We start from the raw sequence: 14,507 nt of genomic DNA, 5'->3' as shown, positions 1-14,507 counted from the left end.
ACCTACACCTGCCTTCTTCCTTGGGTAGCTGTAGAGATGACACAAAGTAAACTGTGATAAAATGCTTTAAAAAATGCTACACCAGGGGCGCCTGGGTGGCTCAGTGGGTTGGGCCGCTGCCTTCGGCTCAGGTCATGATCCCAGGTCCTGGGTTCGAGCCCCACATCGGGCTTTCTGCTGGCGGGGAGCCTGCTTCCTCCTCTCTCTCTGCCTGCCTCTCTGCCTACTTGTGATTTCTCTCTGTCAAATAAATAAATAAAACCTTAAAAAAAATGCTACACCAATATTTCAGATACTAAAATAATTCCCAAAAGGAATCTAAAATAGTTTAGAAAATGATCATTTTAGAATATAGTGGTATCCTGGCTCAAGTATACATGCAAGAAATTAAGATATGATCAAAATAAGCTTTTCAAAATGGTGGGGGATTGATTTAATAATGAAACAGGAAATTTGAACTAGTTAATATTTGGAGAGATAGTCACACTGTATTTCAACATTTATGTTAAAGTGAATTCCAGAGAGTTCAAAATTTTAATGTGAAAAGCAAAGCCATGAAAGTACTAGAAGAATCTATGTGACCTTGGATTAAGCAACGGATTTTTAGCTATGACACCCAAAGCAGAAGCAACCAAAAGAAGAAAAAAGAAAAATTCAATTTCACTAAAATTAAAAACTTTTGTGCATCAAAGGACACTATGCAGAGAGTGAAAAGACAACATACAAAATATTGAGAAAGTTTTACAAACCATATAGCTGATAAGGGTCTTATATCCAGAATATATAAAGAACTCTTACAACTCAACAATAAAAAGACAACCCAAATAAAAAAAATGGGCAAAGGAGCCTGGGTGGCTCAGTCAGTTAAGTGTCGGACTTTTGATTCCATCTCGGGTCATGATCGCAGGGTTGTAAGATTGAGCCCCATGTTGGGCTCTGTCCTGGGCATGAAGCCTACTTAAAATTCTCATTCTCTCCCTCTCCTGCTACCCTACCCCTTCTCCCTCTCTCTCCCTCTCTTAAAAAGAAATGGGCAAAGGATTTGCATAGACATTTCCCCCAAAGAAAACATACAGATGTCACAAACATGTGAGAGGATGGTTAACATCACTAGTCACTAGTCACTAGGGAAATGCAAATTCATACCACAATGAGGTACTTCACACCAACTAGGATGGCTACAATCAAAACTAAACAGAAAATGACAGAGTGTTGGCAAAGATGTAGAGAAATTAGAAACCGATACATTGCTGGTAGAAATTTAAAATGGTGCAGCCATGGTGGAAAAGTTTTGTGGGTCTCCAAAAAGTTGGATGTAGAATTACTGGATGACCCAACAATCCCACTACCAGGTGTAGACCCAAAAGAAGTGAAAACAAGCGCTCAAACAAGGACACATACATGCATGTTCACAGCAATACTGCTCGGGATAGCCAAGAGTAGAAAGAAGCTACTATCAACTTGATGAATGGATGAACAAAATGTGGTATATACATGTAACAGAATATTATTCAGACATAAAAAGGAATGGAATACTCACATATGGATAAACCTTGAAAACCGTATGTTAAGTAAAAGGGTCCAGATACAAAAGGTCATACAGTATATGATTCCACTTATATAAAAATGTCCACCATGGGAAAATCCAGAGACAGAAAGCAAATTAGTTATGGACAGAGGCCAGAGGGAGGGGAGATAGCAGAATGACTGCTTAATAAGGATGGGATTTGGGGTGCCTGGGTGGCTCAGTGGGTTAAAGCCTCTGCCTTCAGCTCAGGTCATGATCCCAGGGTCCTGGGATCAAGACCCGCATCGGGCTCTCTTCTCAGCAGGGAGCCTGTTTCCTCCTCTGTCTCTGCCTGCCTCTCTGTCAATTTGTGATCTCTCTCTGTGTCAAATAAATAAATAAAATCTTTAAAAAAAATTAAAAAAATAAGGATGGGATTTTTGGGGGTTAATGAAAATTTTCTGAAACTAGATAGTAGTGATGACTGCACAAGTAGGTACTACAGTCACTGAATTGTACACATTAAAATGGCTAAAATAGTGAATTTTATGTTATATGAATTTTATCTCAAAGTGTCTAAAGTACTAAAAGAAAATATAGGTGGGGCCCCTGGCTGGCTCAGTCAGTGGAGCATGCAACTCTTGATCATTGTGAGTTCAAGCCCCACCTTGGGTATAGAGATTACTTAAAAATAAAATCCTAAAAATTAAAAAAAAATTGGTAAATTCATAATGTTTACATGGAGAAAGAAGGTCTTTCTAATCATAAGAGGCAAAAACCATTAAAGAATTGACTATATAAAAATTGAAAATGTCTATTCAGGAAAAATAAGCAAAAAGATAGATGATATGCTGAGAAAAAATGTTCACAACATATAAGACAATCTTTTATAGAGCAATAAAAAAAAGCAAATACCACTCTAATAGCAAATAGTTAAAGAAATTATATAGGAAGTTCATAATGGATAAAATATAAGTGGCCAATAAGTATGCCAAAAGGTTCAATATACGCAAAATATAACAACAAATTATTTTCTGCCCATCAGACAAAGATTTTCAAAAATAATACCCAATATTAGTAAGAGGGCAAAGAAAAGGTATTCTCATACATTGCAGGTAGGCGTGTAGATTGGTATAATCTTTCTGCAGGGCAATCTGACTATCTCAATTAAACTTACAAATGTTTCAGGGGTGCCTGGGTGGCTCAGTCAGCTAAGCATCTGCCTTCTGCTCAGGTCAGGATCCCAGGGTCCTGGGATCAAGCCCCGAATCAGGCTCCCTACTCAGTGGGAAGTCTATTTCTCCCTCTGCCTCTCTCCATCCCCAGTCCCAAGCTTGTGCTCTCTCTCTCTAATAAATAAATAAAATCCTTTTTAAAAAATTTAAAAAACATGGCGCCTGGGTGGCTCAGTTGTTGGGTGTCTGCCTTCAGCTCCAGTCATGATCCCAGAGTCCTGGGATCGAGCCCCGCATTGGGCCCTCTGCTCAGCGGGAAGCCTGCTTCTCCCTCTCCCACTCCCCATGCTTGTGTTCCCTCTCTTGCTCGCTTGCTCTCTGTCAAATAAATAAATAAATAAATAAATAAATAAATAAATCTTAAAAAAAAATTTTTTTTTTAATTTAGAAAACAAATGCTTGAATAATTTTTTCCAAGGTAGCTCTTAATTTTTTTTGTATCTGGACTCCTTTAAGAATCTGATGAAAGTAATAGACCCTTTCTTGAGAAAATACACATATACACATAAAATTTTAAGGGGTTCATGGATGCCCTGAAGTCCCTTCATGGGTACACCAAGTTGAGAGTCTCTGACTTACTATCCAGATTGGAAAAATAAAGTTATGAAATTAATTCAAATCATTTTGTAAGATACAAACAGGCTACAAATTATTTATAGCAGTCAACTAAAAGAATAATGATTTATTATTTTAGCAGTCAGTGGCAAGTTAGGGATTGAAAGCCAAACAAACCTTTGATCCTAAAGCAGAACAGACACTATATGCTGGCAGCTTCTCTCCAATTGGTCTGATCAGAAAATTCTGGGCAAATCGTGAATTCTTCAAGATAGCTGCTGTTTCTTCATCCACTTCAACAATTTCACCTTCCTGAAGGGCAGCAGGAAAAACACACTTACTGAGAAATTCCACTTTAACCTCAATAAAAGAAATGCAAAGGTTTTATTAAGGAGTAACAGTTTCAGGACAAAAAGATGATATGATATTCTCTTCTATTCAGACCCTGCTATTAGTTTCATGCTGATTTCAAAATGCAATTGACCTCATAATCAGTTTTTCTTTGGTGGCAAGGCAAAAAAAAAAAAAAAGACACTCATTGTTCTCAGAAACAGATGTAGAAAATATAGGGGAAAAAATTTGAGTATCACCTTATTCATCATAAAAATGGGGTTTTAAATTAATAGTTCATGTGTATTTCTGTGAGCTCCAGTGTGCCTGGGAACACTAATACCTTGAGAACCAGGAGTGAGCACAGGAGAGTCTGGGCTATCTAACCCCTGCTCCCTTTAGGTAAGTTCTGCATTCACCCCTTCATATACCGGAGTTATATAAAGTAACATCTGACACATAGTAAGTTTGGAGTTTTTTAAAAATTTTTTGAGATTTCTTTATTCATTTTGAGAGATAGAGTGCGAGAGAGAGAGTATAAGTAGGAGGAGCGGCAGACAGATGGAGAGGGAGAAGCAGACTCCCCACTGAGCAGGGAGCCCAATGTGGGGGCTCGATCCCAGGACCCTGAGATCATGACCTGAGCCAAAGGCAGACACTTAACTGACCGAGCCACCCAGGTACCCCAAATATTGTTTTTTTGTTTTGTTTTGGTTGTTTTTTTTTTAAGATTATTTATTTATTTATTTGACAGACAGAGATCACAAGTAGGCAGAGAGGCAGGCAGAGAAAGAGGGGGAAGCAGGCTCCCTGCTGAGCAGAGAGCCCGATGCAGGGCTTGATCCCAGGACCCTGAGATCATGACCTGAGCTGAAGGCAGAGGCTTTAACCTACTGAGCCACCCAGGTGCTCCCCAAATACTGGTTTTTTTAAATAAGATATTCCTTTTAAAAAGAATTCTCTTAAAAATGTTTTTTTGTTGTTGGTGGTTTTTTTTTTTTTTGAGAGCCACTGTATCAGAGCAATGGGTTCAAAGGCCTTTCCCACTTTGATTCTGTGACTCTCCAAAGCAGGCAGTACATCAAGGGGCAGCAGATCAGTGAAAAGGCATCAATAGCTCCATTGCACCAGGGGGTAGTTAAGAACTTTGAAGGTGCTACTTGGACCAAAAAAATCAGAGGTGGAAAACAATAAATCCTTCTACCTTTGGAACAATCATGCTTGTATCTTCTATTTACTGAGTGCCCAGTGCGTACCTAGGTTCTGCTATATTATTACTAATCTTTATTAAAATTTTATTCTTTAGGTAATCTCTACACCCAACATGGGGCTTGAACTTACAACCCGGAGATGAATAGTCATGTGCTCTACTAAGTCAACCAGTCAGGCACCCCTATGTTATTGCTAATCTCACAGAAATTCCTCACAGTAGGTATTATTATCCTACTCTTGCAACGTAGCAAACTATATCTCAAAGTAGGACTTATTCAAGTTTATCCAAGTAATAAATAATGGAACCATAATTTGAACCCAGGTGTCAGATGCCAAAGCTGATACTTTTCCATATTGAGAGAATAAAGACGGCCCTGCAAAGAGTAGTAGAAATATCAAAGGAACACTAAGAGTTCCTTCATTCGATGATACAAGTGAACCACTGAAATACTGTTGCACAATACTTCTATTCTTTTCCATCCCACTTCTCTGTAATTCCATTAATCTGATGTCTGATGGATGCTTTCTATAAAAGATTTTCGTAGGTGTGATAGTGACACTGTGGTTATGTAGGAGAATATTCTTAGGAGATGCATTTTGAAATATTAAGGGTAAAAAGTCACGATGTCTGCTTTTAACGGTTCAGCGAAAGCATACATACACACACGCATGTGTCCCAACACCAGGAAAGTGAGAAGCAATGCAAGGTTAAGAAAGGGTACCTGGAGGGCACCTGGGTGGCTCAGTGGTTTAAGCCTCTGCCTTTGGCTTAGGTCATGATCTCATGGTCCTGGGTTTGAGGCCCGCATTGGGTTCTCTGCTCAGCGGGGAGCCTGCTTCCCCCTCTCTCTCTGCCTGCCTCTCTGCCTACTTGTGATCTCTGTCAAATAAATAAATAATCTTAAAAAAAAAAAAAAACAACAAAACAAAACAAAGCAACAATATTTGGGGTACCTGGGTGGCTCAGTCAGTTAAGTGTCTGCCGTTGGCTCAGGTCATGATCTCAGGGTCCTGGGATCAATCCCCACATCAGGTTCTCTGCTCATCAGGGAGCCTGCTTCCCCCTCTCTCTCTGCCTGCCTCTCTGCCTACTTGTGATCTCTGTCTGTCAAATAAATAAATAAATAATCTTAAAAACAAAACAAAACAAAAAAAACAATATTTGGGGTACCTGGGTGGCTCAGTCAGTTAAATGTCTGCCTTTGGCTTGGGTCATGATCACAGGGTCCTGGGATTGAGCCTCACATCAGGCTCTCTGCTCATCAGGGAGCCTGCTTCCCCCTCTCTCTCTGCCTGCCTCTCTGCCTACTTGTGATCTCTCTCTCTCTGTCAAATAAATAAATAAAATCTTTAAAAAAAAAAGAAAGAAAGAAAGAAAGTGTCCCTAGAGCAAAAATAAAAGTAGAAAGAATGTCCAAAATTATGGAATTTTTTATTTACCTTAAATGTGAAATTTGCATCAAATATCAGTTCTTTTTCGTGGCCTGTGATTCCTCCATTGTAAATCACCTGGCATCTTTCAGCTGGTCCCGTCTTAGGAAGTTTGAAGAGGCGAAATGTTGCAGAAACAAAATGACAGTCACCTAAAACAGAATTCACCCATGGTTCAGCTCCAGCACCAAATGGCTATTGGTTTGCTTAGCAAACGAAGAGCCCACATCATAAAGGTGATTTTCTTCTTTGCATGCCATCAGTTATCTTTCTGGCAGTTCACTTCATTTACTGAATAACTGAAGTGCTTTATTAAATACCAAACTCTGGGAGGTTGCTATTAAACAGAAGACAAGATGGATGTTTCCAGATGACCCAAAGTCTCCTTCAATGACAGCCATTCAGTACACACTTGCTAAACACCACATTTGAAAAAACAAACAAAACCCCACCACATTTGAACCCTTCAAGGAGCAGTTTTAAAATTCCCCGCTGCTCTTTCTTACCGATCACTCTTTCTAATTCCTTGTTTTGAACTGTAATGAGATTGGCAGTGACCAAACGTGGGGTGCAGAAACCAATTTTTTGGGCAAGGACGGCAAGGTCCTTCCAGTACAAAGCACCACCCAGGCACTCACCTAAAAAAAAAAAAAAAAAAAAAGAAGAGGAAAATCACAGACCACAACTAGGTATTCAAGAAATTACTCTGCTATAAAATTATCATGCATAGTTGGGGTTCCCGGCTGCCTCAGCTGGAAGAGCATGCAGCTCTTGACCTCAAGGTCATGAGTTTGAGCCCCACATTGAGTGTAGAGATTACTTAAATACACAAACTTAAAAAAAAAAAAGGATATGGTGTTAGTTAAAATATATATCCTAGAAACAAAAAAGGGACCCGAGTACCCCCAAGATCTAGAAAGTCACAGTTAAAATGAAATATGCTAGCTGATGGCCTCTGGAAACCATTTTTCAAGACAGTCACTAATGTGCTGGTTCTATCCAGCTGCAATCATATTTCTGGATGGATTAGGCTACCTTCTGAAAAGCAGTACACTATGTGAGTAAAAAAATATAAAGGATAATTTACAAAGTCGCCTATTAGTTCCAGATTATCATAAATAACCTGCTACTAGAATAATAACTACTACTAATAGTCATAAGGCAATTTAAAGTTTTTCAAATTTATTATATCAACAAATTAGAAAGAACCCAAGTGATTACCCATATAGAAACGGTCAAATAAATGATAGCATAGCTGTACAATACAGTTGTAGTAGAATACACACACGCAAAACACATTTTTAGAGATTTTAGGCTTAGGAAACATGCCAAATAAAATTAGGATACTAAATTCTACAGATAGCATGCTCCAAATTTTATTATATACACACACATACCCTACAAGGATCTATACTAAAATGTTAAAGAGGTTATTGCCATGTTACATGGTTAAGTAGTAATTTTTTTCTTTTTCTTTTTGTATTTTCCAACATTTTAACAATATTCATTTGTTACTGTGTGACAGGAAAAAAAGTTAACAGAACTTACTCTAAAAGTAAGAACTGTTTGTTTGTTTTTTTAAATGGGATTCTTTTTTTCTTTCTTTCTTTTTTTTTTTTTTTTTTAGTACTCTCTATACCTACCATGGGGCTTGAACTCATAGCCCTGAGATCAAGAGTCACATGCTCCACTGAAAGAGCTCACCAGGTGCCCCTAAGATTAAGAACTTTTAATTCTTAATTTAAAGTTATCCACAATCAGATGGACCACAGGCATGCATTCGTCTCCTCAACTTCCAGAGATTCCATTTAAATGACGATAAGGGAATAAATAACATAGTAACACTGAGAACAGAAGGAGATGAAGGAGCTTCAGTCCCCAAAGGGTTGCCATGCTACAGTTTTCAAAGTATTTTTCATATCCACTATCTCATTTAATCTTCATAATAGCCCAATAAGGAAGATTGTATTATTCTCTGCATTTTACAATTTGGAAAACAATGACTCAAAGAGACTAATTAAACTGTCCAAGGTCATACCACTCTTGAGTGGCAGAGGAGAAAGGGGACAGAAGCCACCACACCTAGTCCCAACGTTCTCACATCACAAAGCCTCCTCCTGGATATTAGCAACTGGAGCTCTGCACATGAACAAGTGTCAGCCATAAAACAAAACAAAGCAACACTTACCCCATAAAATTCTGTGTGTCCTGATTTCTTCTGGCAATTCAAGGTTAGCATAGACGTCACTGAAATACAGCTCCCCACCATGCTGAAGGAGCAGTATTAGTCCAAACAAGGTTAAAGATGACATTAGTCCCAGATAGCAAAGAAACGATTGAGGAGAGAAAATCAATTTTATAAAAACCAACAAAAGTACTGAGGTGAACCTTGGTGAACAAATCACAGCTGTCTTGCTAGTTACAAGCAATAGATGTGTGCCAAGACTTTTTTTCAGTGCCCTACAGACAATAAGATGGCTTTTCAAGAGTGTTTCTCTCCTAAATAAAGATACTGAGGTGCTGAAAATTTTAGCCAGTCTGAACCAAAATGCAGTCCTAGGTGGTTGTATAACTAATAAAAATAAATAGTATTCCTGAATTCTTCTCCCTTAAAAATCATATAACTTTTAGGGTGCCTGGGTGGCTCAGTCATTTAGCATCTCCCTTCAGCTCGGGTCATGATCCTGGGGCCCTGGAGTCCTGGGATCAAGTCCCGCATCATGTTCCCTGCTCAGTGGGGGGCCTACTTCTCCCTCTCCCTCTCCCCTGCTTGTGTTCTGCTGTATCTGTCAAATAAATACATAAAATCTAAAAAAAAAATAACTTTTATAATGGTATTCATTTTTATAATAATAATTATATTTTATATAAATAGGAATCGGGACTCATAAGACAGTATTTAGCTAGTTTCAAGGGCTCAGAGTCTAGACTGTACTATAACATCTTCACCTTTTAGAAGTACATTTTGATGAAGATAGTGAACTGGCCCATAAGATGACGTATTAAATAAGACTTTATTAAATCATTCCTACACATTCTTATTTGAGTTCTACAGCACGCTCTGTAAACCAAAAATCTCAGAATCTTATATCTTCTATCACAAAGATACACATCTCATGATATATGTGGATGGCACGGAGCTCCTGCGAGTCTTCCTTTTAGAAAGTCGTTAATGTAGAAGTTCCATCTTTTCTATCCCCAAAGATGTGAAATCCTGATAGAGATGAAATAAGCAACCCTCAGAAACACTACACAAAGCTGGAAGAGTCTATCCACAGCAATCTTCTAGAGTCAGTCCAGAAGTCCCTGCGATTCTACGGATACTATCCCAGGACCATGAGCAGCAGGGAACAGGAGAAGAGACCGCCATAAGGCAACTATTTTATGGCATCCAGTGACAATCAGGACTCTTGGATTTATTAGCTTTTATGACATGAGAGGAAAATAAATCCACGTTCTGGGGCATCCTTCCACGCCCCTTTTGCCGTCCCTTTTTAATGTAGTGAATAAATGGCAAGACTTGGAGCTCTCAGCTCAAGGGGACAAGAATAAATCAGATCCCATCTGCTCTTACTGACATGGAAAGACCACTTGCCTCACTTCTCTTACCTTTAGCACTCGGTATGCCTCCTGTAGCACAGGTTGCTTATTAGGTACAAGGTTAATGACACAATTTGATCTTTAAAAACAAAACAAAACAAAAAAACAACCAGATGGAATGTCAGGCAAATTCACACACCATTCAGAGTGCCTCAAATCCTTTCGTCCCTAAAGATGTCTTCCATCATTTCCCAAAGCTACACCATTCTTCCTGCCTCCCTCCTCTCTTCCCCACACTCCACTTTTTCCCAAGAAAAAGGAGATGGACGGAGTGTTTAAAATCACGGTAAATTGTTAGCCAATTTGTGTGGGCAGGAAAAAAAAAGTCAGACACACTCCCGATTTGTGTCTGCACTGATGGTCACCACACAACGGCGCGAAGGCTGGTTCCCGATGCCTCCTGCACCACGCATGTCTTAGGCCACATGTAAATTGGCGAAATTCGTCCAAAGCAGCTTCATTAAGGCTGTCACCCAGGCATGATCTGACAACAACTCAAAGGAAAGGGAGGAACACAGACTCCTACACTTTGCTGTGACAATAATACTAGAGATAACAGGTTGGTGTGTGTTGTATGAGCAGACTCAGTGGTCCTGCTGTTGTTCTTTTGGACTCATCTGTTCACAGTGAAGTTTATAATCATTTCTCTCCTGGGCTACTGTGTTCTGAGACCATGGGCTACAAGGGCCTGAGAGCAGCTCCCCTCCCTTTATTAAGGCAGGCTTAACACCTAAGTGAGAGTCAGTTCGGCAAAGAGTGGTGACATTTGTGTTCATCAGGAAATGGGCTATATTCACAAAAATAAGGGTATAGACCTACATAACAATATCATAACTCTCATTCTTGATTCCAGTCTCCTCCAAATTCTCTAAGTAGCCATGAAGAAAAGTCACATTGGGTGTCTGGAAGCCGTATTTTTCCATGTGATATTCAATATACTTCTTAGCCACTTCTACCTAAAAAAAACAAAAAAATAAAAACATATATAAATATATATATATGAATTTGATAATCATTTTAAAATATGCTACTTTTTTACCAAAACTTTCCTATTACAAATGGAATATTCGTAATATATTTTTGGAAAAGTATACAAGGTTCCTCTGGGCATGTAGGATAAATTACAGTCTGAGACAACTCAATGAGAAATAAAGTCCCTGCTCAATACCTGGGTTTTTGTTTAGTTTTATTCTGTTTTGTTGTAATTAAGTAGGCTCCACACCCAATGTGGGGCTTGAACTCCTGACCCAGAGAGCAAGAGTCACATGTTCTATTGCCTGAGCTTGCCAGGTGCCCCTAGATACATGGATCTTGCTTGAGTAAACTCTTCACTCAATAACAAAATCCTTCAAGACAGATGGCAGAGAAGTAAAGGAAAAACCAGACTCCTTGGGGTCATCATGATATTCACATATGAGGTCAAACCTCTGACTCTGTTCTCCCAGAAGAGCCCCTAACTGTCAAAGTTCTCAGCCTTTAGGGCGGGAAGCACTAGTGGCACCAATGAGCTCTGCATTCAGCAGCCTTCTTAGATTACCCTTGAAGAGTCACAAAGGAAACAACTTTATCTATAAAAGAATGCCTTTGAGAAGTTTTTCCTCCTTGTGGTCCAGATCACTGCCTCACCTGACTTTCCGTCATGTCTATCCCAGTGACATGTCCTGTCTCACCAACCAGCTGACTCAGGACATAGCAATCTCTCCCACTTCCACTGCCCAGGTCCAAAATCCAGCAGTTCTCCAGACACTCAGGGATGACCAGACCACAGCCATAATACCTGGGAAACAGAAAACACAGCCATGTACACATATTTTCCCCCTAGAGACTAGAATATGTAGAATCACTAAATCTTACAAATCCTTCCTTCCTACCTCTCTCCTTCTTTTCTGGCCCTCCTTGCTTCCATCATTCACTGGATTTCTATTTAGGTGTTTCTTTTCCCCCACTAACCTGGAAGCTCCATGAAAACTGGGACTCTGGAGGCACCTGGGTGTCTCAGTGGGTTAAAGCCTCTACGTTCGGCTCAGGTCATGATCCCAGCCAGGGTCCTGGGATCGAGCCCTGCATTGGGCTCTCCGCTCAGCAGGGAGCCTGCTTCCTCCTCTCTCTCTGCCTGCCTCTCTGCCTACTTGTGATCTCTGAGTGTCAAATAAATAAATAAAATCTTAAAAAAAAAAAAAAGAAAACTGGGACTCTGTCTGCTTTGCTTATCATTGTCACCATTGTTGGACACTGTAGCAGGTACTAAGACAAGCCATTTACAATATTTGTTGAATAAACAGTTAGTGAGGCATTATAGCTGAACACCTACTACAGGTCCAGAACTGTGCTAGAGTAGTATACAGTAACTATACTGGAGTAACAGTATACAGTATACAGTAACAGTAACTATACTGGAGTAACAGTATACAGTATACAGTAACAGTAACTATACTGGAGTAACAGTATACAGTAACAGTAACTATACTGGAGTAACAGTATACAGTATACAGCAACAGTAACTATACTGGAGTAACAGTATACAGTAACAGTAACTATACTGGAGTAACAGTATACAGTATACAGCAACAGTAACTATACTGGAGTAACAGTATACAGTAACAGTAACTATACTGGAGTAACAGTATACAGTATACAGCAACAGTAACTATACTGGAGTAACAGTATACAGTAATGGTAACTATACTGGAGTAACAGTATACAGTATACAGTAACAGTGACTATACTGGAGTAACAGTATACAGTAACAGTTACTATACTGGAGTAACAGTATACGGTAACAGTAACTATACTGGAGTAACAGTATACAGTAACAGTAACTATACTGGAGTAACAGTATACAGTATACAGTAACAGTAACTATACTGGAGAAGAAATGCGACACAAGATTTCTGTTCCCTGCGGGTATTTAACTGGGGAGGTAAAGCATGAGCACAGAAAACATTTCCCATGATATACTGCACAGGCAGTAGGTGCTATAGTAGTTTAGGGAAGAGGGTGCTCAAGGATGGAGAAGGCTTCACATTGTAAGTAGGACATCAGTGATGTGTTGGAAGGGCAGGAGTTGGAAGGTAGAAAGGAGAGGGAAGGCATTCCAGATCAGTAACTGCACGTGAGGCAGGAGGGAGGGAAAGGTCTGGCTAGAGTAGTGTAGTGCATCGGAGTTGGGGTTGGAGGGAGGGAGGGAGGTGGGGTTGGTTAGGAAGTGGGGGCCAGATTGCACAGCCTTGAATGTCAAGTCCAAAGTGTATGAATGTATCCAGAGTAAAGGGGGATGGGGTGGGAAGGGAGGTCATTGGAAGTTTTTTGTTTTTTTTTTTTAAATATTTTATTTATTTATTTGACAGACAAAGACCACAGTAGGCAGAGAGGCAGGCAGAGAGAGAGGAAGGGAAGCAGGCTCCCTGCTGAGCAGAGAACTCTATGCAGGGCTCGATCCCAGGACCCTGGGATCATGACCCGAGCCGAAGGCAGAGGCTTTAACCCACTGAGCCACCCAGGCGCCCTCATTGGAAGTTTTTAAACAGAGCTATAAGATGATCCATGCTGTCCTTTACCAGTTTTTTTCTTAAGATTATTTATTTACTGGGGCGCCTGGGTGGCTCAGTGGGTTAAGCTGCTGCCTTCGGCTCAGGTCATGATCCCAGGTCCTGGGTTCAAGCCCCACATCGGGCTTCCTGCTCAGCGGGGAGCCTGCTTCCTCCTCTCTCTCTGCCTGCCTCTCTGCCTACTTGTGATTTCTCTCTGTCAAATAAATAAATAAAATCTTTAAAAAAAAAAGATTATTTATTTACTTGTCAGAGAGAGAGGGAGAGAAAGAATACTAGAAGGGAGAGCGGCAGGCAGAGGGAGAAGCAGGTTCCCTGATGAGCAAGGAGTCCAATATGGGACTGGATCCCAGGACCTTCAGATCATGACCTAAGCCGCAGGCAGACGCTTAGCCGACTGAGTCAACCAGGTGTCCCATTTGCTTTTCCAGTTTTATGATAGGCAAGGCAAACTAGATGGATTGGAGAAGATGGGTTAATTCCCTAGTGACTGCATCACTATCTTTTGAAAACCTGCTGTCGAGAGTCTCCAGGATGGGGGGATGGGGGAGCAGCACAGGGCACTTTACCTCGAGGATACTTCTTCATGTACATTCCTCAAGGCTTCCCGGATATGCTTGGGGACCAGCCTGGCTGCAGTGACACAGGCACTGGTCTGGAGGTCTGCTGATTTCTTCAGCACCTGCCCATAGTAGGTCTGACCAGAGGCCAAGGGAGGGTAGGGGTGGGGAGAGAGAAGAGCTAGAACTGTTATCCACAGGCAAAATCTCCCATAACCACCAGCACCCCCATCCCCACCCATCCAGGCCTGGCTAGGCTTTCCTCCTGCAAAGCTCTAAGTCCAGACTTTGCCCTGCACCCCGCTCCCGTCTCCTCCTTGATCCTGTGGGGCAAAGGCCCAAGCCGGCTGGGCTTCCAAAGGCCTAGTGCTCCCACTCAATGGAGGCTCCTCCGTGGTCATTCCAGGCCCTTCTGCTGACACCTGCACATCCTTCCGGATCTCAGCTTCGCGGGGGGCAGCCACTGCCAGGAGGAGAAAAAAGGAAACTGAAAGGTGAAGGTGCTGAGCACCTTCCCACCTTGCAGGGG

At 40.8% G+C, this 14,507-nt stretch overlaps 1 protein-coding gene across 3 annotated transcripts in view; it reads right to left on the bottom strand.

Moving 5' to 3' along the window:
• AS3MT (arsenite methyltransferase) overlaps positions 1-14,507 on the bottom strand; it is a 29,094-nt gene that overhangs the window by 13,985 nt on the left and 602 nt on the right. For all 3 annotated transcript variants that reach the window (XM_047702598.1, XM_047702597.1, XM_047702599.1), the window contains exons 2-10: positions 14,401-14,441; positions 13,988-14,115; positions 11,497-11,647; positions 10,690-10,826; positions 9,880-9,949; positions 8,459-8,540; positions 6,777-6,908; positions 6,280-6,422; positions 3,475-3,609 (exon numbers count right to left, since the gene is read on the bottom strand). In XM_047702598.1, the coding sequence (XP_047558554.1) occupies positions 3,475-3,609; positions 6,280-6,422; positions 6,777-6,908; positions 8,459-8,540; positions 9,880-9,949; positions 10,690-10,826; positions 11,497-11,647; positions 13,988-14,115; positions 14,401-14,441 (1,019 nt within the window). The remainder of the gene's footprint in view (positions 1-3,474; positions 3,610-6,279; positions 6,423-6,776; positions 6,909-8,458; positions 8,541-9,879; positions 9,950-10,689; positions 10,827-11,496; positions 11,648-13,987; positions 14,116-14,400; positions 14,442-14,507) is intronic.

Source organism: Lutra lutra, chromosome 14 (assembly GCF_902655055.1).
Source record: "Lutra lutra chromosome 14, mLutLut1.2, whole genome shotgun sequence".
NCBI classification, from domain to species: Eukaryota; Metazoa; Chordata; class Mammalia; order Carnivora; family Mustelidae; genus Lutra; species Lutra lutra.
Note: the sequence above shows the minus strand (reverse complement) of the source record. Positions and strands in the feature narration are given on the sequence as shown.